General features: G+C 38.1%; 1 protein-coding gene across 3 annotated transcripts; it reads right to left on the reverse strand.

Annotated features, from left to right (window-relative positions):
* Window positions 1-455: 455 nt before the first annotated feature.
* APELA (apelin receptor early endogenous ligand) lies at window positions 456-19,729 on the reverse strand. Of its 3 annotated transcripts, none has more exons than XR_015250140.1 (4): window positions 19,456-19,728; window positions 17,994-18,083; window positions 11,574-11,644; window positions 456-2,223 (listed from the first exon to the last, which is right to left on the reverse strand). XR_015250140.1 is itself a non-coding variant. In XM_025922423.2 (3 exons), exons 1-2 carry the CDS (start codon window positions 19,529-19,531, stop codon window positions 17,995-17,997), a joined length of 165 nt encoding a protein of 54 aa, XP_025778208.1. In that variant the 5' UTR covers window positions 19,532-19,718; the 3' UTR covers window positions 456-2,223; window position 17,994. The 3 variants fall into 3 exon arrangements, 1 of the variants encoding a protein (XP_025778208.1); XR_015250141.1 differs by lacking the exon at window positions 456-2,223 and adding an exon at window positions 6,305-6,804 and having other exon boundaries at window positions 19,456-19,729; XM_025922423.2 differs by lacking the exon at window positions 11,574-11,644 and having other exon boundaries at window positions 19,456-19,718.
* Window positions 19,730-23,389: the final 3,660 nt, after the last annotated feature.

Consider the following 23,389-nt stretch of genomic DNA (forward strand, 5'->3'; position numbering starts at 1 on the left):
GAGATTCCCCTCCCCCCAACTTCCCCCATCAGGCTCTGTGCTGGGCGTGGAGACTGCTTAAGATTCGTGCTCCCTCTGCCCCTCCCCCACTCATAACCACGTGCACACTCCCTCTCACTTTCTCTAGAAACAACAAAACAACCCGTGTACATCTTTGACATTCCTCTGTTTCCGCTTCCATCTCACCGGTGAATAAATTTGGTTCCATTGTCATGGATTCGTTCTTGTATGCCACTTTCAGCATACCTGATTTTTTTCAGATTTTATTGCTGGGTTTTTGTAGATGTTGAGAGAAATTTTGCCCTTACTTTGATAATCCTGAATTAAGTAAAAAACTGTAGTGGCAAGGTATTTATCAAGGAACAAACAATGGAAATAAAGAAAAGTATCAGAACGATTTCTACCATGCTGTGCTCAACACTTTGAACATTTCTTATACAGAATAAGGACAAGTAGACACTCGATTGTTTTATTGAAAACTCACTGCAGTTGTATGAGCAGTTATCTACAACCATTTAATTACATTACAATGGTATGGTTGGTTTTTAACTTTGTGAATGTCAGTCTGTACTTGAAATAGTATTGGCTTGTATTCAATGAGACACATTTTAACTGTATAAAGTATTGCTTTTCTTTTTTTGCACAAAGTATATGAACAAGTATATGTTTTAAAAATAAATATAACTGATAATAGCTTATGTTCTATCAAAATGCACTTGTGTAAAGGAATCACGATTTATCCAGAAAAGCATTTATAATTTCCCCAAAATTAAGGGTGCTTGGCTAAGTTGGTGGAACATGTGACTCTTGATCTTTGGGTTGTGAGTTCCAGCCCCACGTTGGGGGTAGAGATTAATTAATTTAAAAGAATTTTTAAAAATTCTGTATTTTAAAAAAAAAATTTTTTTTAATGTTTATTTATTTTTGAGAGAGAGAGAAACAGAGTGTGAGCAAGGGAGGAACAAAAAGAGAGGGAGACACAGAATCTGAAGCAGGCTCTAGGCTCTGAGTTGTCAGTACAAAGTCCCACGCAGGGCTGGAACTCACAGACAGCAAGATTATGACCTGAGCTGAAGTTGGACCCTTAACTGACTGAGCCACCCAGGCTCCCCCAAAAGAAATTTTTTTAAAAAAGAATTTCCCCAAAATATCCAATTTAAATGAGGTAACACATTTCATAAAACATCTTTAGTGTTTAAAGTTAGTTACAGTTCTTTCTATAAACACTTTTCATCCCAAAAGATGCCATTAATAAACTGTGAAAGGGAGACAAACTGTGATTTCAGAATTTCTGTCTCAAATTCTTTAGAGTATACCAATCCCAAATTTATTTTAGCAAAATAAGGGTTAATGGCTTATGGCTTCTCCTACTCTATAATGTTTACAAAGCAAAATTTCTAATCAAGAAAAGAATTTGTAAATTTCATACCTGGAATTAACTTACAATAAAATAAAAACCTTATGGAATTGAGTGATCTTTTCAATGAATACAAATTAAGAGTGTATCTAACAACTTGGAAAGATCTAACAGAACTTCAAAGGAAATCAAACATTGGCTTCTTATAATTACATAATGAGAAATAGATTCAGAAATGATCATTTCAGTTAGTTTTTAAAACTTTCTTTACGACTTTATGAATATTATTTAAAATAAAAAATACTTTCATAAGCATTAAAGCCTATAATTTAAAATTGGTAGCAGTCGGTAGCTTCTTTCTTAGTCTCTCTATATAAAGAATCGATGAACCAATTAATTTATCCCTATTCTGTAAAGCCAAATGACCAATGCATTTTATTTCAGATTTAGCATTTTTGGAAAAAATCACTCAAACATATAAACACTTATTTTAATTTTGGAGAATTAGAGGAATATGAAAGAAAAATTTTAATTCTTGTACTTTTGATTATTACAGAGTTCTAAGACATTAAAAAGTATATTTCTTTTTAACTCAACTAAGAATAGTAATATACAGAAAAAGATGAGAGATTTTGTTATATAAGCAAATAACTGTGCTTCGGATTGGAATTGTTTTTGAATTTATGTTATTTTCCCCTCTAAAGAGAAACCAGGAAAAAGAGAATCCTGTAAAACTAAGAAACCATCGCAGGTGCTTTCAAATGATTCCTTTTTGTACAGGAGCTTCTAAGCAATCACACTATGGTGTGGGTGGGTATCTTTTATTCACTCCTCTTCTGGCAGACCAGGTGAAGTTAGCTTAAGATCTATATCGGGGAGATAAACAAGAAAGAAACACATTATAAAAAGAAATGCTATCCAGCAGACTAATTTACCCATGCTTAATTTTTTTAATAGATAATGAGTTTTAAAAACTTAACAAGGTTTTTCAGTGCTGAAAGCAACTTTGTATTTTCTTAGCTTTCAATATGAAAATAGCACCCGTATTTCTTCAAAGGCCTGAATTCATGTTATTAAAGAGATTTTTTCACTAAATTATTTTTCACCTATTTGCTCAATTTTCTTAATATTTTTGGATTTTGATTCCTGATATTTATACCAGCTAAGATAGTTTATTTTCCTTAATATTTTGGATTTTGATTCCTGATATTTATACCGGCTAAGATAGTTTAATTTGGAGGTCAACAAAAACATACCAGAGCCAATATCTTTTATCAAGTAGGCTCCACACTCCACCTGGGGCTTGAACTCACAACCCCAAGACCAAGAGTCACACGCTCCACCAACTGAACCAGCCAGGCGCCCCCAGAACCAATATCTTAATTTGAGGTATTTTAACAGATAAAATGGTCCCTAGGAATCCTTTAATGTTGTGAAACTATTTAATAATTCGTACTTAGCAATAAGTTTTAACTATATGGTAGAGCAACATATTAACTTTTTTTTTTTAAGAGAAAATGGGTGTTTTACAAGAAGACAATCACTGGTATCAAGGTTTCCTAAGCAATTTGTTTCGTCTCCCTCCCGAAGACGTGAAGGCAGCCCTTTGCTTCATTTTTGGAAGCTTCCATCTACTTAACGTTTCCCTTTCCTGACAGTCATGATGGGATGGCAAAAATAATTCAGCAGTGAAAAGATGCAGGTATGCCTCTTCTAGAAATCACCTCAGACTGCCTAAATTTTGAACATAAAAATAAGATGGGTATTTTGCTTATCAGATTAGCAAAGATTAAAAACATTAATAACACCCAGTGTTGGCAAAAGTGTGGGGAATAAGCATTCTCACAACCCGCTATTGAAAATGCAAGGTGGTGTAGCTTTTCTTTTTCTTTTTTTTTAAATTCTTTTTAATGCTTATTTATTTTTGCGAGAGAGAGACAGAGAGACAGAAAGACAGATACAGAGACAGAGTGCAAGCAGGAGAGGGGCAGAGAGAGAGGGAGACAACAGATTCCGAAGCAGGCTCCAGGCTCCAAGCTGTCAGCACAGACCCCAGTGCAGGGATCGAACTCACACCATGAAATCATGACCTGAGCCAAAGTAAGATGCTTAACCAATTGAGCCACCCCCGTGCCCCCTCCATTTTTTTTAACGTTTATTTATTTTTGAGATAGAGAGTGAGAGTGAGAGAAACAGAGAGAGAGAGACAGACAGAATCCAAAACAGGCTCCAGGCTCTGAGCTGTCAGCACAGAGCCCGATGTGGGGCTTGAACCCACCAACTGAGATCATGACCTGAGCTGAACCAACTGAGCCACCCAGGTGCCCCAGTGGTGTAGCTTTTCTAGAGAGCAATTAACCACTAGGTATCCATGTTTAAAATATGCTTGGCTGGCTCAATCAGTAAATCCAGCAACTACTGATTTCGGGGGTGGTGAGTTCAAGCCTCACGTAAAGCAAGCAGAATAAAGAATAAAGTAAGGATGAGAGCAGAAATAAATGAAAAACTATAAAGAAAAAGAACATACCCAAAGTTTGTCCCTTGAAAAGATCAACAAAATTGATAAACCCTACCTAGACTGACCAAGAATAAAGACTGAAAATCCTAAACTCAGAAATGAAATAGAAAGCATTACTGCTGATTGACATTACAGAAAATGTTTTAAAAGATTATAAGGAAATATTCTGAAAGACTGTGTGCCAAAAAATTAGATATTTTAGATGAAACGAACAAATTCCTAGAAAGACACAAGCTGCCAAAATTGTTCAAGAAGAAATTAAAAAAAAAAAAAATTTTTTAAGTAAGCTCTATACACAACATGGGGCTCGAGCTTACAACCCCAAGGTCAAGAGTCACAAGCTCTACTGACTGAGCCAGCCAGGCACCCCAGAAATAAAAGACCTGAATAGGCTTATAACAAATAAAAATTACATCAGCAATTTTTAAAAAATTTCCCACAAAGAAAAGCCCTAGGCCAGATGGCTTTGCTGGTGAATTTTACCAAACACTTAATATGTTTTCTTCCAAACATTTAATATTTAATATGACACATGATTTCAATAGAATAAAGGACAAAATGCACCATAATCTCAACAAATACAGTCCTCCTTCACCATAAAAACTCTCAGCAAACTAAGAATAAAAGGGAACTTCTTCAACCTAATAAAGGACAGATACAAAGACCCACAGTTAACATACTTAATGGTAAAAGAATGAATGCTTTCCATCTACAATCAGGATTAAGACAAAGATGTCTGTTCTCACCACTTCTATACAACATTGTACTAGAGATTCTAATTAGGGCAATTAGGCAAGGAAAAGAAATAAAAGACATCCAGATTAGCAAAGAAGAAGCAGGGGCTTCTGTATGGCTTCAGTCGGTAGAGCCTGTGACTCTTGATCTCAGAGTTGTGAGTTCAAGCCCCATGTTGGGTGTAGAGATTACTTAAAAATAAAACCTAAAAAAAAAAAAAAAAAGAAAAAGAAAGAAAGAAGTAAAAGTATCTATTTGCTGATGACATGAGCTTATACATAGCAGATCTACTAAAAACTATGAGAATGAATGAAAAAAACCTATGAGAATTAATAATTTCACTAAGTTTACAAGAGATAGGATCAATACAGAAAAATTAAATTGTATTTCTATACATTAGCAATGAACAATTCAAAAATAAAATTAAAATTCCAGGGGCGCCTCGGTGGCGCAGTCGGTTAAGCGTCCGACTTCAGCCAGGTCACCATCTCGCGGTCCGTGAGTTCGAGCCCCGCGTCAGGCTCTGGGCTGATGGCTCAGAGCCTGGAGCCTGTTACCGATTCTGTGTCTCCCTCTCTCTCTGCCCCTGCCCCGTTCATGCTCTGTCTCTCTCTGTCCCAAAAATAAATAAACGTTGAAAAAAAAAATTAAAAAAAAAAAATTAAAATTCCATTCACAATAGCATCAAAAGAATAAAACACTTAGGAATAAATTAAACTAAGTAAGTGTAAAACTATATTCTAAAAACTACAAAACATTGCTGGAAAAAACCTGACTAAATGGAAATACGCCCCATGTTTTTGAACTGGAAAACTTCATTGTCAAATGGCAATATTTCCCATATTGATTAACAGATTGAACACAGTCCCTATGCAAATTCCAAATTCCAGCTAGCTCTTTGCAGAAATTGACAAGCAGATCTTAAAATTCATATAGAAATTCAAGGGAATCAGCATGACCAAAAATCTTAAAGAACTACAAATTTGGAGGGCTCACACATGCCTTTTAAAAACTTGCCATAATACTACAATAATCAGGACAGTACAGTATTAGCACAAGAAATGGCATTTAGATCAATGAAATAGAACTCAGAGTCCAAAAATAAACCTTGGCATTTATGGACAATTAATTTTCAACAACAGTGCCCACATAATTAAATAGGGGAAAAGAACAGTGTTTTCAACAAATGGTGCTAGATTTGGATAGCTACACAAAAAGGAGGCTGGAACTCCTGTCCTCACACTATGAATAAAATTTAACTCAAAATGCACCATAAGAGACACATGGCTGGGCCAGTCCACAAAGCATGCAACTCTTGATCTTGGAACAGTGAGTTTGAGCCCCACGTTGGGGTAGAGTTTACTTAAATAAATAAAAATAAGAATTAAAAAAAAATAAAGGGATCAGAGCCATAAATGTAAGTGTAAAACTAGATAACTTTTACAGAAAATATATGTGTAAATTATATTTGTAACCTTGGATTAGCCAATTTGATGCCTAAAGTACAAGCAACCAAAGGAAAAATAGACAAACTGGATTGTAACAAAACTAACAATTTTTGTGTTCAAGGAGAACACCCAGAAAGTGAAAAGACAACCCATAGAATGGAAGAAAATAATTGCAAATCACATTTCTCATATGGGCCTTGTATTCAAAATATAAAGAATTCCTACAACTCAACAATAAAAAATACAAGCCAGTTGAAAAACGGGCAATGGATTTAAAGAGACGTTTCTCCAAAGATAGACAAGTGGCCAGTAAGCACATGAAAAGATTCTCAACATCATTAGTCATTAGGGAAATGCAAATCAAAATCACCATGAGATAGATCCAGTACTCTCCTCTTATCCCAAAGGATACATTCCAAGACCCCCCAGTGAATACCCGAAACCATGGATAGCACCAAATCCTGTATATACGATGTTTTTTCCTATTCACACATATCTGTGATAAAATTTAGTTTATAAATTAGGCACAGTAAGAGATTAACAAGAACTAGTAACAAAATAGAACAATTATAATAATAAGCTGTAATAAAAGTTATGTGAATGTGGTCTCTCTTTCTCTCAAAATATCTAATTATACTATACTCACCCTTTCTTGTGGCAACGTGGGATGATAAAATGTCTATGTGATGAGATGAAGTGTGGTGAATGATGTAGGCATTAGGATATCGTGTTACGCAACTGTTGACCTGAAGATAGGTCAGAAGGAGGATCATCTGCTTCTGAAACACAGCTGACTACAAGTAACTGAAACCACGGGCAGCAAAATCGTGGACGAGGGGGGACTACCGTACCAACCTCTAGGAAGGTTATAATAAAAAGTGTTGGTGAGGATGCAGAAAAATTGGAACACTTATATACTCCTGGTAGGAATGTAAAATGCAAAATGCTGCAGCCACTATGGAAAACAGTTTGGCAGTTCTTCAATAAGTTAAACATAGAATAACCATATAACCAGCAATTTCACTCTTAAGTATATACTCTAGAGAATCGAAAGCATATGTTCAAACAAAATTTTTTTAATGTTTTATTTATTTTTAAATGCTTATTTATTTTTGAAAGAATGAGATAGAGAGCGAGCAGGGAAGGGGAAGAGAGAGAGGGAGACAGAATCCCAAGCAAGTTCTGTGCTGTCAGCACAGAGCCCTGTATGGGGCTTGAACTCCCCATCCGTGAGATCATGACCTGATTTGAAACCAAGAGCTGGACGCTTAATCCACTGAGACACCCAGGCACCCTTGTTTTATATAGTTTTGAACAGAGGAGGGGCAGAGAAAGAGGGAGACAGACTCCCAATCTGCACTAAAAGTGCAGAGCCCAACATGGGGCTCAAACATGGGGCTCAGACTCATGAACCATGAGATCATGACCTGAGTCAAAATCAAGAGTTGGATGCTTAACTGACTGAGCCACCCAGGTGCCTCTCAAACAACAACAATTTTAATGTTTATTAATTTTTGAGAGAGAGAGCGTGAGCAGGGGAGGGGGAGAGAAAGAGACAGAGGATCTGAAGCAGGCTCTGTACTAACAGTAGAGAGGCTGCTTGAGATTCTCTCTCCCCGTCCCTCTCTCTGCTTCTCCCCTGCTTGTGCTCTGTCTCAAACTAAATAAACTTAAAAAAAAAATTATAAACAAATGTTCAGAACAGAATTATTCCTAATAACCACATAGTGAAAATAAACAAAATGTGATTTTTCTATAGAATGGAATTTTATTTAATCATTAAAAAGAATGGAGTACTGATACTGATACTATATGGATGGGTCTTGCAAACATTAGGCTAAATGAAATAAGCCAATCACAAAAGAAAAAATTATATATATAAAAGCATATAAAATGTCCAGAGCTGTAAGCAAATCTGTAAGATGAAAGTAGGTTAGGGGTGCCTGGGTGGCTCAGTCGGTTGAGCATCCGACTTTGGCTCAGGTCATGATCTCACAGTTCGTGAGTTCGAGCCCCGTGTCGGGCTCTGTGTTGGGCTCTGTGCTGACAGCTCAGAGCCTGGAGCCTGCTTCAGATTCTGTGTCTCCCTCTCTCCCTGCATCCCCCACGTTCTATCTCTGTCTCTTAAAACTAAATAAACGCTAAAAAAATTTAAAAAAAAAAGAAGAAAAAATAGGTTAGTAGCTGTGTGGGATTAGAAAGCTGGGGAGAAATGGGGAGTACCTGCTAAGATGTATGAGTCCATTTTTATGGGGTGGCGAGCTTGCAGCCTGCTTAAGATTCTTTCTCCCTCTCTCTTTGCCCCACCCTACTTGCTCGCTCTCTCTCTCTCTCAAATAAATATTAAAAAATATTATTTAAAAAAATTGCTAAAGGATGGTATGAAGCGATAATATGAAGAATGGATAAAAGAGAAGCAAAAGTAGATATGAGGAGGCTGGTGCAAGGCAGACAGTAATACACTTGGGTGGTGTGAACTGGAGATGAAATAAGTTTGGAACTGAGAGACTGAACACACAAATGGACAATGGCCATATGTTAAAATAGAACTCTGAACCACAAACTCTACAGCAACCAAAGCAGGAAGTCAAACCATAACCTCTGTAGCAACTGGGCTCAAATGGCTTGAACTCACGAACCGTGAGATCATGACCTGAGCCAAAATCAAGAGTCGGACACTTAACCAACTAAGCCATCCAGGCGCCTCAATACACCACTATAAAAAAAAAAAAAAAGTAAAAAAAAAAAAAAAAAATACATCCAAGGGTGAAATGTATCGCAATAGTTAACAGTAAGTGATTTTGTTCTCGTCACCCAAATAGCAACAAGTACTCACTTGCTGTTATCGAAGAATAATATTTTTCAAATGTTACTGGTATGTAATAATAAAGTTCACCAGATATCAGTAGATCACTAATTGAATACATCTCTGAGAACAAATTAAGGCAAAAGATGTGTTACAAAGATATTTTAGATGTCTGAACATGATAGAGTACTTTAAGTACATATCTGCAGAAATAATTATTATATACTTTGTAACAATAAATCGGTTCCCAAAGTGAAAAAAAAACTCTGAAATTAGGCTTTAGTCTATCATATACACATTTTGGTAGGGGAATATTTATTATAATACATCATCTATAACATAACTACAGTTTCTAGATTTATATGTTCAATATGTATTATATTTTTTTAATATATTACCATTAAGGCATGATTTTTACAGAAAAGTTTTATTTTATCACTAAGCAACATTAGGGATTTTCTCGGAGCATGGTTTCTGGACAATGGACTATAATTAACTGAGAAAACAGTAATTTTCTATATTTCATTTAGGTTTAAAAAAAATTTTTTTTAAGATTTTCATTTAGTTTCAAGAGATCCTACATATGTCATCATCCACGCAGAAATCCCCTACATTTAGGGCCATTCACACATTATAAAGGTTTATACTCTAAGGTTTAGGGGCCAGATCTTGCCTTTCAAGGAGCTGACATTCCAATACTGATAAAAATCTGGCAAAATACAGTAGAATATGATAGCTTTGAAAATAATACTTATAAAAATGCTGTAATTGTTGAGAGAGTGGAAGGTAATTTTAAGCTAAGTGGATGAGGGTGTGGGCCTCATTTTAAAGAAAATGGAATTTGTGGGGCGCCTGGGTGGCTCAGTTGGTTGAGCGTTTGACCTCAGCTCAGGTCGTATCTGGCGGTCTGTGAGTTCCAGCCCCACATCGGGCTCTGTGCCGACAGCTCAGAGCCTGGAGACTGTTTTGGATTCTGTGTCTCCCTATCTCTCTGACCCTCCCTTGTTCATGCTCTGTCTCTCTCTGTCTCAAAAAATAAACAAACGTTAAAAAAAATTAAAAAAAAAAAAAGAAAATGGAATTTGGAAGAGATCCCTTTGGGAGGGGAAGGTTTTGAACTTAATGAGATGAGGGAAACAATTCCTAGGAGGAGTAGAAACACTTCCAGCACAGAGATAGAAAATCAGAATTCAGTCTGGCAGTTACTGTTCAGTTATTTCCTGAAAATGTGTGTTGGGTCTCATTATAGGTAAGTCTTAAATGCTAAGATAATAACTAAAAGTTTCATTTCATTTCTCTCAGCAACATTTATGGAGTGCCTGCTGTATTCGGGACACTTTTTCATCAGCTAATGTTACAAAGATCAATACAACCCACTGTTGAGAGGTTAACCGAGCCACTCCCTGCTACTGCTTCTCGGCATCCATTTTGTGTGGCTAAGTGGCCTGAAGGGGCCTTGCCGGGACACTTAAGCCCCTCCCGCAGGCTCATATGGATAGCAGCCACAGAGTCACAAGCAAATACAAGCTTCTGATATCACTTCCCCAACAGCCCTTGTGATCAAATCTCCCTTGCCTCCCAGGGCCTGTATTATCTTAAGTACCCCTTAGATAAGAACCTCGTGGGGCCACCCTCCACCTCCATCCCCCATCCAACCCCCCCTGCTCTTTTGGTTTGAATTGATCAATGAGGCCCCAGCCCAGGAACCCAAAAGCACTCCACCCACAGTCCCTAATAAGGCATGTGCTCTAGGTCTGCATTCTCCCTTGACCCCCGCCCCGCCCCACGTGGCCCCTCTAGGCAGGCTGTGTACTTCCTCCAGGACCCAGGAGTGATAAACATCTCTATTTCAATTTATCTTAGGTCAGCTTTTGAACTAAGGCTTACCTGGCTCATTGTTCTGTTCTGTACTAGGTGCTCCGCTTTAACAAATTTTAATTTAACAATGTCAGAACACCCACATTCTGCCTTCAGGGAATTTACACCATGTGGAGGAAGGAAGGGAGGAGTCTGCCAGTTAACAAGGTGCAGTGAGTCAAGTACTTTGACAGAATTACTCAAATAGGTTGAGAGCAAAATGTAGACATCTAATACAATTTGTATTACACTCAGGAAAGGTTTCTTGAAGGATGAATAGTGAAGAAAAGGGGTGCCTGGCTGGCTTAGTAGAGCATGCGAATCTTGATCTCAGGGTTGTGAGTTCGAGCCCCACATTGAGGGTAGAGATTATTTAAATAAATAAATCTTAAAAAAAAATTAGCGAGGAAAAGAGTAAAGAAAGGCCATTGCAGGCAGACGTATACCTTGAGAGTTCACCAAGAGGTGAAGAATAGACTAATTTTAAAGCAACGTTAATAATAATAATTCTAGGGGCACCTGGGTGGCTCAGTCAGTTATGCATCTGAACAGTTCAGGTCATGATCTCTCGGTTTGGTTTGTGAGCTGGAGATTTGCATCAGGCTCTCTGTTAGCACAGAGCCTGCTTCAGATCTTCTGTCTCGCTGTCTCTCTGCCCCTCCCTCCCTTGCGCTCTCTCTCTTTCTCAAAGGTAAATAAACATTAAAATAATAATAATAGTAACTCTAGCTACTGTCGATTTAGCAGTTACCATGTGCGAGGTATGGTAGGTAGGGCAAAATTAATACCATTACTAGCTTCATCTTAAATGTCTGGAAGTGGAGGGAGGCTTAGAGGGGACAAGTGACTTACCAATGACCACTGAACGAGCTTGTGGTCAGAGCTTGAATCCATGCAAGCCAGTCTTGATTCTTTCTTATCCCCTTTAGAAGAGGGAAGGAGAGAGGAGATGACAGATGATGCTGGAGAGGTATATTTTGTAAAGTGTTGTTTGTTAAATTATGGGAGTTCTCACCATCCTGAAGGCTACAGGGATAGTTAAGAATTTTAATCAAGATGTGACATGATAGGATTTACACTTTAGAAAGATCAGGTGATAAAAGAAAAAATGGATTTTCCAGAATCAGAACTGGAGCAGTGATTAGTTAAGGAGTTGAAGTCATGCTGGATAGATGTAACAGGTACTAAGATAATGGTAACAGAGATGAAAAGGAGGGAGCAGATTTTTAAAAATATTTCAAGGTAGAAATGACTGACCTGGGAAATGACTGACCCTATAAATGTATATCGTACATTAATTGCAATGACCTGGGAAACCAAATAGAACTGAATATAGGGCACCAGCTCAAAAATCTACAGTGCGACAGTAAATTGTATATTTCATAGCACAGTGCTTGATACATAACAAACATCTAATATATGATAGCTCTACAATTCTCCAAATTCTCAGAACACAGGAGAAATACCTGAGTGGGAAGAATTGAAGAGTTTACTTTTAAGTATGCATTCATTCATCAGATATTTCTGTGGAGCTTATTAGAATCACTGGGCATATAGCTGTGATCAAAACAAAGTCCCTGTTTTTTATGGAAATTACATTCTAATGAAGAGAGGCAGATACTAACTAAACAATAACAAGGTAAATATATGTTATGTCAGATGGCACTAGGTGTTACGGAGTGAAACAAACCAGGAAAAGGGAAATAGGAGTATCTTGGGTAGAATGAGGTACTGCTTTTTTATAGTAAGAGTTTACTTTGGTATTGCTCTTTAAAATAAAGGATCAGGGGGGCGCCTGGGTGGCGCAATCGGTTGGGCGTCCGACTTCAACCAGGTCACGATCTCGCGGTCCGTGAGTTCGAGCCCCGCGTCAGGCTCTGGGCTGATGGCTCGGAGCCTGGAGCCTATTTCCGATTCTGTGTCTCCCTCTCTCTCTGCCCCTCCCCCGTTCATGCTCTGTCTCTCTCTGTCCCAAAAATAAATAAAAAACGTTGAAAAAAAAATTAAAAAAAAATAAAATAAAGGATCAGGGAAGTTCTTCCTGATGACAACCATGATATTGGAACAGAGAACTGAGTTACAGTGATAAGCTGTGCAGAAGCCATGCTAGAGATTTGCAAATGCACTGCAGACATGAACTTGAAGTGACTTAGAACAGCTAAGGTGATTCCAAGTAGGCAACTGGACACCCTATACACGTCCTGAAAGGAATAGTGATTTGTTTCAGAGATTAGTAATCAAAAAGGAGCATTGAAACCAGGGAAAATCCATTCACTATTTGACCTATAGCAAGATAGCTGAGACCAGAACCAAAATGTGTTCACTGGATTGAAAAGAAAGTCACTGGGGATCTTTCCCTGAATGTAGTGGGAGCACTGTATTGAAGTAGATGGGAGGAAAGGAAATAGCCATCTTTTTAAGAAATTTGGCTATGTAGAGAAGAACATGGGCTAGTCACTAAAGACCACCGTGGAGTCAGTGGTGCACCTGTTTTCCTCATTTTAAAAGGTGAAATAGATCAGCTTTGATATATTGAACAATCTGTAGAAAGCGAGTAACGGTTAGATCAGTTTCTTGAGATGTAGAGAGATTAAGCATACCCAGGAGAGGAACCTCTTAATAAAAGACTCCAAGGGGAAAATAGAAGTATAGCAGATGTAAATGTTTGTAGCTTGAGGGCAGAGTCTGATTTTAAAGCTTGAAGATCTCCATTATCTCTGGGAAGAGAAATCTCTTGTTGTTAGTTGGAAAAGGTTAAGAAGTTCAAGGAAACTAGAGGTTTAAATAGAGCTGAACGGGAGTCAGAGGTACCTAAGAGTAAGCTGAAGAGTTTTTCCCAGGGGCGCCTGGCTGGCTCAGTTGGAAGAGTGACTCTTGATCTTGGGGTTTTGAGTTTAAGCCCCAAGTTGGGTGTATGCATTACTAAGAAAATTAAGTTGAAAACTTAAAGGAAGCTTTTCCCAGCAAATCTTGCTAACATTGTCGATAAAGTGCTCCACAAAAGTAGAGATTCTGTGCTGAAGACAGTTGGCTTTCAGTTCAGCCCAAGAGGCAGCACGGAGTGAGCAGGGCCAAGACAATAAACAGGACAATTGCAGAAAGAGTTGGCAGGCATGGCTAGAGATTTGGTCAAAGGAGTCAGAAGCCCGTAACTTTGAGGGGGTAAGAATAAGGCAGGAAATAGAGAACTAGAAGTACTTAACATTTTGAATGGTCACCAAGAGTGATACGAGAGTATTAGCTTGTCTCAACTTAAAATAATGTATTAGAATGTACCTTTACCAGGGTGCCTGGGTGGCTCGGTCGGTTAAGTGTCTGACTGTTGATCTCGGCTTAGGTCACGATCTCACAGTTCATGAGATCAAGACCCCTGTCAGGCTCTGTGCTGTCAGCGCAGATTCTCTCTCTCCCTCTCTGTTTGGGATTCTCTCTCTCCCTCTCTCTCTCTGTCCCTCCCCTGCTTGCATTTTCTCTCTCTCAAAATAAATAAATATTTTTAAAATGTACCTTTACCAAAACCTTTTCATAGCCATTGCCTCGGGGAAATGACTGGGAGACTCAGCTTTGACTTTATATTCTTTCATACTGTTAGGAAAAGGTTTTACACCATGAACACATGCCACAATTATTACTAAAAAGCTAGATAGGAGCACTTCGCTGGCTCAGTGGAGCATCTAACTCTTGATCTTGGGGTTGTGAGTTTGAGCCCCATGTTGGGCTAGAGATTATTTATATATTTTTTTAAAAGTTTATTTATTTATTTTGAGAGAGAGAGAGAGAGAGAGAGCATGAGTGGGGGAGGAACAGAGAGAGAGAGAAAGGGAGAAACCCAAGCAGGTTCCATGCTGCCAGAACATAGCCAGATGTGGGGCTCGAACTCAGGAACCATGAGATCACAACCTGAGCTGAAACCAAGTCGCTTAACTGACTGAGCCAACCAGGCTCCCAGGGATTACTTAAAAAAAAAAAAAAAAGAAAGAAAGCTAGAGTATGTATGTATGTAGATTTTATGCTTGGAAGAGGAAAATCATTAGAATCTAAAGGTCCTACCTACCTCATTTTCCACTCTAAAGCTCTCACATTAACCTGCAAAGTTGATTTCCTGACACCCTTTCTCTTGTTTTCCTCAACTCTAATTCACTTAGGACTGAATGTGATGCCAACATACTTCAGCAAGAAAAAATAATTCTCAAGAGAATGAATTTTACACAGCACAGATTTTTCTATTTTTTTTTTTTAACGTTTATTTATTTTGGGGACAGAGAGAGACAGAGCATGAACAGGGGAGGGGCAGAGAGAGAGGGAGACACAGAATCGGAAACAGGCTCCAGGCTCTGAGCCATCAGCCCAGAGCCCGACGCGGGCTCGAACTCACGGACCGCGAGATCGTGACCTGGCTGAAGTCGGACGCTTAACCGACTGCGCCACCCAGGCGCCCCACAGATTTTTCTATTTAATTAACTCAATTGGGGGCGCCTAGGTGGCGCAGTCGGTTAAGCATCTGACTTTGGCTCAGGTCATGATCTCAGTTTGTGGGTTTGACCCACGCATCGGGCTCTGTGCTGACAGCTCAGAGCCTGGAACCTGCTTCAGATTCTGTGTGTGTGTCTCTCTCTCTGTCCCTCCCCTGCTCATGCTCTGTTTGTCTCTCTCTCTCAAAAATTAAATAATAAGACATTAAAAAAATTTAATTACTCAATTGTGCAAGTTATGAAATGTCACTGAGAGGACTCCAGGAGCTGGTGAAATTGACAAAGTAAAGATAATAATAGTGCATTCCGATTATAGGAGCTAAAAGTCTAAACTACTTTAAAAGGTTAATCTGGAAAATTTCCAAAGTTAACTGCTTACTTTACCTATCCTTTTACAGTCTTACATGTCCCTGACTGAATCAAATCAAATGTGTGATTTTTATCTAAAACATACAGAAAACAGGGACGCCTGGCTGGCTCAGTCAGTAGAGCAGGCAACTCTTGATCTTGGGGTCGTGAATTCAAGCCCCACGTTGGGCATAGAGCTTACACAAAATATAAAAAATAGTAAGTAAATAACGAAATAATAAACAAACAACACATGCAGAAAACAGAGGGGGATAAATAAAAGGGAGGTTCTGCCTTAAAGTGCTGCTACTTAAGTCTATAGTGATTTACTTGGTTCTCAAGTTATGTTGCAGGACATACTAAAAAATATGGAAACTTTAGGACAATGAGAACTATGCTTTCATATTTGAAGGTAGCATTTGTTATAATAGCACTCATTTTTTAAAGTTTTTTTTTTTTACATTTTTAGTTATTTTTAAGAGACAGAGAGAGACAGGGCACAAGTTGGGGAGGGGCAGAGAGAGAATGAGACACAGAATCCGAAGCAGGCTCCAGGCTCCGATCTGTCAGCACAGAGCCCAACGCAGGGCTCGAACCCACAAACCGTGAGATCATGACCTGAGCCGAATTCGGACGCTCAACCGACTGAGCCGCCCAGGCACCCCATTATTATAGTACTCATTAAGCAAGATCTTGAAAAATTATCTTAATATTTATCCTGCATTGGCTCTTACGCTATCTCTGGATTAAAAAATGGGAGTTTTATACATTCTTCAAAGAACATGTAACTGGAATGTAGGACTAGTCTAAACACGGACAAAATGGATGCCGTAACCTAAGCAGTTCTTTACAGCTCTATCAGCCAAATTTTGTAAAGGATTGCTGTTAGTAAGTGGTTTACGTGGCTTGTATTTAAATTTCCCTTTGGTTTATAAATTTGGTTTATAGATCAAAATTTTCCTTAACTTTGAGAATTCAAATTTCATTACTTTATCTTGTTTATTTGCAACCCTAGCTTTTATGGCAAGTGGTTTGTGGAGAAAGCTGATACAACCTGTGGCTAACTGAGGGCTTTTATTTGCGTTATGCAAGGTATCTTTCCCTATATATGCAGGAATTCTCTTGCTACTGTGAACCTCCTCCTCTCCTCTTTGTTATTTGTGGGGGAGTGCTGGGAAAGTCTTGAACTTCTCCTCTCCTCCTAAGCACAGATTTTACCACTATTTGTATATGAGACTGAAATGCATTAGTGACACACGCCAAAGGATTTGTTAGCATAGAAAATCCTTTTAAAGCATGTTTTAGTCCCTATTAATTGGCTTCTCAGGAATTTCTTACTGTATCTTTCTGGATGTCTCCACCAAAGCTATTTTTCATATTTTGATAGCAAAGGTTCATTTGTTACAGATACAGGTGTAGAGAATTTGGCTTTTTGTCTTAGTCTGCTTGACAAGTGATTACTGAATTGCTCTTCCTTCATTTACTGTGTTACTACAGGACGTTCACCAGGTCTGAAAAGCATGTATTAAACAATAGGCATGGCAACCATTCTTTCCTCTGAATGAATGAATAGTGCCATAAACACTACAGTCTACAGACCAACTGAATAAGCTAATTTAACAATTGCCTGTGTATGTTAACCAGCTGAGGGATATTTCTATGGCATTTTTTTCAAGGATGAGATGTTTTACAAGAATTAAAGAGCTTAAAATAATTACAACGCCAAGTCATTTATTTTTTAGTATGAAGAAATACAAACTTGGGCAGTGTTTGAAGTTAATTGATTCAAGCAGTGTTAATGGTGGTGGTGGTAGAATATCACTGGCCTTTCAGTGAATGTGGAAAAAAAAAAAGAGGGGAGAGGAGCAAAATTCTATTCAGAATTTACCCTTAAAGATGCAACAACTATCAAGACCAATTCTATGAGTAAGGCTGGAAAACTGCCATGCTATTAATATTAAATTGATTTTATGCATTAAAAGATATATTGTCAAGAAAAATAAACTATTTTAATACATTATTAGAATATCAAGGATAGGATGTCATTTGCATGGTGTCGTTGGACAAATATGTCCAAATGCTTTCAAGGATTCAGTGGTCTTGGTGGGAAATGTGCTTGTTCTGGAGAACATACAGAGCTATTCAGTGTTTTTCAAAACACATGTTTAAAGATACTCTCAAAATTATGTTCTCCTGGTATGTGATTTTTTAATTATGAAAGTGTTAAACACAAACAGTAGTATTAATACCCATACAACTATCTCTCAGAATCAAAAATTATCAAGATTTTCCTACAATATTATTCACTGTTTCATTTGTTAGTATGCATCCCTCGAACTGATATCACCTTAAAAGTATTATCACATATTACAAAATATAAATAAACTTTCTTTGATATATCTCATCTGGAACATTGCCTAAATTCAGTAAAACAATTTCCTATCAGAAATACCTCAGGGGAAGGGCACCCGTGAATGGAGTGGCATACATCTCCTCTGAAGGCAGTTGTGTCTGTGCAATTTTCTTCTCAATGCCAAATTAGCTGAGGGGGAAAAAAAAAAAGGAAATATTAGGAGCATTTTTCAGAAAATGAACTGTTATTTAATCTGGAGAATGTAAGGGAATATTTTGGATCCAAACTAAATTGTGAGTATTTGCTACTTGTTCCGATGTGATTGTGACGTACAAATTAACGTGACGCAAAAACCAAAAGCATTTTCCTAACAGTTCATGTTAATAGCAGGATGTAGCAGTCATAACCTCCTCCTTCTACAGGCCTTCTTCCTAAATGCTTCTGGATCTTTCATCTTATGTAGTGAGTTAATCACAGGTATTTTACAAGAACATTGTCCAAGGTATTCTGTGGTTCAGAACAGTTTGATTAGCAATTGCTATAAATTGGAAGAAGGGGTCAACTGCTTTCTGAATTGCTGACTTGGAAATTTTCTCTTATTTATGTAAAAGGGCAAACCAGGGGACGTCATCCGAAATAACCTCAGTGATCAAACTTCTGTTTAACTAAAAGGCAGAGACTGAATTTTTAACCAGTTATGCACCATTGTCTGCTCTAAATGGAGAAGTACATTACCACCCAAACAATCTAACATATTCGGAATGGATATTACCACCTTGCTATTTAAATTTGGGTTTGCTCTTTCTTGAATAAGAAAACTTTTTTTTTTTTTTTACACATGTCAGTGCTTTGAAATCTTAGATATTTGGTTTTGAAGTAAAAGCACATTAGAATAACTCTACTTACTAAATTCCTGTTGGTTAAAACCACAACAGATACTATCTTTGAAAAATGTGTCAAGTAAATTAATATTACCTTGACCATAAATATTTTTCACATTTTTGGCTCTATAAGCACAATAATACTAAAACTTTTATTTTTTAAGCGAGACATCGAATTATATAACCAAAAATAAAAGCTATAATAACCTGTTACAAGATTTTATCTGTATTTTGTCACATGGTGTTCATGTTGTTAAATCAAGTTGTTAACGATGCCCCACTCTAGTCAGCAATATGTTCTTCCAATAAACTGCTTTGGAGTTTGTATTTTACCCCAAAATCTGTACGTTTGTTAACCTCTGTAATCAGTAGAACAAACGGTTCTATTTCTTTTTACTTGTAAGGACAACATATCTAAAATAACTTAGTAATCAATTTTCTCTGAATTTAGAAAAACAGTGGCAAAATATTTATCATTTTAAAATCCATCAACTTTTAAAAATATACAAATAATAGACCTAAAAGGATAGATGACATACTTCCGAAAGCCAACCAACCCATTTACCCCCAATACCTCTAAGCACACCTAAGTGATTTTCAACAGGACGTAATCATGCTCAGACCCACGAACCCAAAGAGGCATAAACAAGTTGCTCGGTACAAATGTACCAAAGTCCTACCTGGTCTCTGTCCGTTGATAAGAAGAAGACTCATCACAAAAATAAAAAATACACAAAAGAATTGTTGCAACCTCATTTTTCTGCCGCACGGAAGCGGAGCAATAGCTCTCAGTGTAAACCAAACAATCTTTGAATAGTCTGGGCAATATCTGTGTGGCTTTCCTCACATTCTAATGACGAGCCTCAGAGAACTGCCAGCTGCATTTTCCAGAAAGGTTAATGATCACATCAGACAAGGTTACTGGTGCTGTGGTCGAGCCTCCCTCGGTCTCAAACCCCTCCTCCACTCCTCTCCTTCCCCCTCCCCCGTCACTCCCCTTTATTTCCATAAGCAAATATTGGTGAAATAAACCATTCAAGCGTGCTGTAATTTAGTGGAAGTCCGCCGTGGAAGTTCCTAGGAGAGACTGACTTCGATTTGGATGTGGAGAAATATGTAAAACAAGGCAAGGCTTTGCCGCCACCCCTCACCATTTGCATCTGTTTAAACTTTGCATTGCCCATATTGGTCCCACATGCAGAAACCAATCAAAATGACAGGAAGTCTCTCTTTTGTCCTTTTCAGAAGGAATTCTGAAGCTCGGACTTAAGACTCCCAAATACTTTGTGGCAGAACATGTGCTGAAATGCTTTCTCTTTACCAAACCCACCGCCGAGTGGTGCCTATTTACTCCAAATCTCTAAATTGCTTAATCCATATGGGTTTCTATCACCAAACATTCCTGGGGTTTTAGGATGTTTCAAAATAAATCTCAAAAATGGTTGCATTTTTATTTTGCAAAGTGATATTTAAAAAGTAATGGGGATCACTTTCATCTGCGATACCATCCAGGATTTTTTTTTTTTAAAAGCCACAAACTCATGAAATCTGTGCTCTGTTAAAAAAAAAAAAAAAAAATTATATGTGGTGGAATACCAGGCTAACATAGCACAGACACAGAAATGAAACACGGAGAAAAAAGTTCTCACTTCATCTCCCGCTGAATTCAGAAGACAGAAACAGTTTAGTGTTGTCTCTTGCACATGTGCACTGAGACCTGTTTAAGCACTTCCTTGTCATATGTAGCTGTTATAAATGGAAATCACTGTACTCTCTGTGAAGTGAACCAAAAAGAAAGTATAGATACACTCTGGAATACAAGTAGAGCCAAAATACCAAATCTAGAGCATATACAACTTGCCACAAACGAACTATGGGGCATTCTGCTGCATTTTACTTCTCTGGGTTTAGGCAGTTGTACTCTCAGAGATTTGATATTAATGCATAATTTGTCTTAGTTTTACAAGTCAGTCTGGAAAATTCCCTGCCTGCCTAATTATGCATGCATTTTATAACAAGCAATAGTATACAGTAGTTCTTCAGACGAAAGATTGTTTGCCCATTTGGTGATTGGAAACATAGTACTACATTACTGGGCTGTATTTGTACGTCGCTCCACAAAATCAGTGAAATTAAGGAGTTTGGATTCATGATACAAAAATGTATCAAGTGATGCCTGGGTGGCTCAGTTAGTTGAGCCTGACTTAGTCCTCAGGTCATGATCTCAGAGTTCCTGATTGGAGCCCCACATTGGGCCACTTGGATCCTCTGTCTCTCTCTCTCTCTGCCCCTCCCACACTTGCTCTCTCTCTCTCTCTCTCTCTCAAAAATAAATAAACATTAAAGAAAGAAAAATAAATCTTTAGGGGTGCCTGGGAGGTTCAGTCAGTTAAGCGTCTGACTCTTGATCTCGGCTCAGGTCATGATCTTGCAGTTCATGAGTTCCAACCCCACATCAGGCTCTGCGCTGACAATGAGGTGCCTGCTTGGGATTCTGTCTCTCCCTCTCTCTGCCCCTTCCTTGCTTGCACTCTCTCTTTCTCAAAATAAATAAACTTAAAAGAAAAAAAGTGCATCAGGGTCCCTAACTGGCTCAATCAGAAGAGTATGTGATTCTTGATCTTAGGGTTGTAAGTTCAAGCCCCTTGCTGGGTGTAGAGATTACCTGAAAATAAATAAACTCAAGGGTGCCTAGGTGGTTCAGTGGGTTCAGTGTCTGACTTCAGCTCAGGTCATTCATAGTTTGTGGATTTGAGACCCATGTTGTCTAACTTTGCAGTGCAGAGCCTGCTTGGGATTCTGTTTCCCTCTCTCTCTGCCCCTCCCCCACTCGTTCTCACCCTCCCTCTCTCTCTAAAATAAAGAAATGTTTTTAAAAATTAAAAGAAAATAAATTTTAAAAAAAGTAAAAAATAAAAGCGCATCATGAGTAGCAAAGGGCTTGTTCAAATCGTTAGTTCTTCAAGCTTCTCAGTATAGTATATTGAAGACAGCAAACTAACAAAATTGAGTGTTAAATCAAGCAAACCAACAGGAAACCAATATAGATTTTGACAATATAACTTCATGCCACGTTTTAAGTATATTCAAAGGTATAATAGTGACTTTTCTTTAGGATAAAATAGTGACTACCACAGACTGAATATATTGACTAAAATTTTTTGTATGTCATTATCAGATGATAAACAACCAACTCCTAGAATATGGCCAATATAAGCCAAGATATATACCTGTGGAGGATATAGTTACGTGACATCTTCATCAATCAGGATACAACAAAGTGTTGTATTTATCATGTAACTACTTTCAACATCATTTTTCTCGTTTCATTAATTTTTTTAATTGTTTTAAAGTTTCTTTATTTTGAGAGAGAGCTGGGGTAGAGAGAGGGGGAGAGAGAAAGAACCCGAAGCAGGGCTGATCCCACAAACCACGAGGTCATGACCTGAGCCAAAATCAAGAGTCAGCTGTCTAACCAACTGAGCTACCCAGGGGCCCTCAATTTTCTCATTAAAAAAAAATTGATATAAAAGATCAGCTTTTCTACCTGTAAGAGTTATAAAGGTTTAACAAGAGAATATATTACATTTACAAAACTTAAGACGCTATTTGTTTATATACTTAAATAGTATTCTTTCCAAAACAACTTAAGGAAGTAGAAGATGATGGTGGTGGTTATATTAAGCAGCTGTTATTTGGAGGACAGCAATAAAATATATAAAGCCAATGGGCAGGGACGCCTGGGTGGCTCAGCCGTTTAAGCGTCTGACTTCGGCTCAGGTCATGATCTCCTGGTTCGTGAGTTTGAGCCCCGCATCAGACTCTGTACTGACAGCTCAGTCTGGAGCCTGCTTTGGATTCTATGTCTCCCTCTCTCTCTGCCCCTCCTCCACTCATGCTCTGTCTGTCTTTCTCTCCCAAACATAATAAATAAACATTTTTTAAAAATTTTAAAAAGGTTGATGGGCAAACTGAAATACTAGACACTGAAGGACGATGACACATGGTCCAGCATTTCTATGGAATGCAAGTGACCAGTAGTGGTAAATCATTCACGTTGGTCTTGAACAACAAGACATGGGGAAATCTCAGTAGCAAAATGATTAATCAAAACAATGCAAGTGGCTGGGCAAGCAGTGCTTTTAGTCGGCAAGTAGATGAAAAAAGATGGATCCTCTTTGTTTATGTGAACAAAAACCTCCACTTCACCCTAGAGCACAAGTCGGGCTCTTTTGAGTGAGCCAAGCACTGTCCCTCTGGGCCAGGTACCAGGCTAAAAGCATTGCCTATTTTATTTCACATAATCCTCCCCAAACACTCAGAAGTACTAGTTCAGGTTTACCAGATGAGAAAACTATCAACTAAAGAGGGTGTGGCTTCCAAAGCTGTATAACCTGGAAGAGGAAGGGATGGAATTCAAATTTCATGAACTGAGCCCTCAGCCATTTTGCTTTCCTTCCCTCTAAGGCCCAGATCCCACTTATAATAATAGTCTGTTGAAACCATTATGAAAGTAAGGGTAAGTTAGGAATATACTTCTTGTACTGGATTGAATAGCGTCCCCTCAAAATTCATGTCAACCTGGAACCTCAGAACGTGACCTTGTTTGAAAAT

The sequence above is a fragment of the Puma concolor genome, chromosome B1, assembly GCF_028749965.1.
Source record: "Puma concolor isolate L17-30 chromosome B1, mPumCon1.1.hap2, whole genome shotgun sequence".
Classification (NCBI taxonomy): domain Eukaryota; kingdom Metazoa; phylum Chordata; class Mammalia; order Carnivora; family Felidae; genus Puma; species Puma concolor.

What these genes read in the sequence shown, in the direction of transcription:
- APELA (XM_025922423.2), bottom strand. Translation starts at nt 19,531, where the DNA reads ATGAGGTTGCAACAATTCTTTTGTGTATTTTTTATTTTTGTGATGAGT. An exon ending in TATCAACGGACAGAGACCAG is followed by an intron (nt 18,084 to 19,455) that starts GTAGGACTTTGG and finishes TTTCCCCCTCAG; the next exon opens with CTAATTTGGCATTGAGAAGA.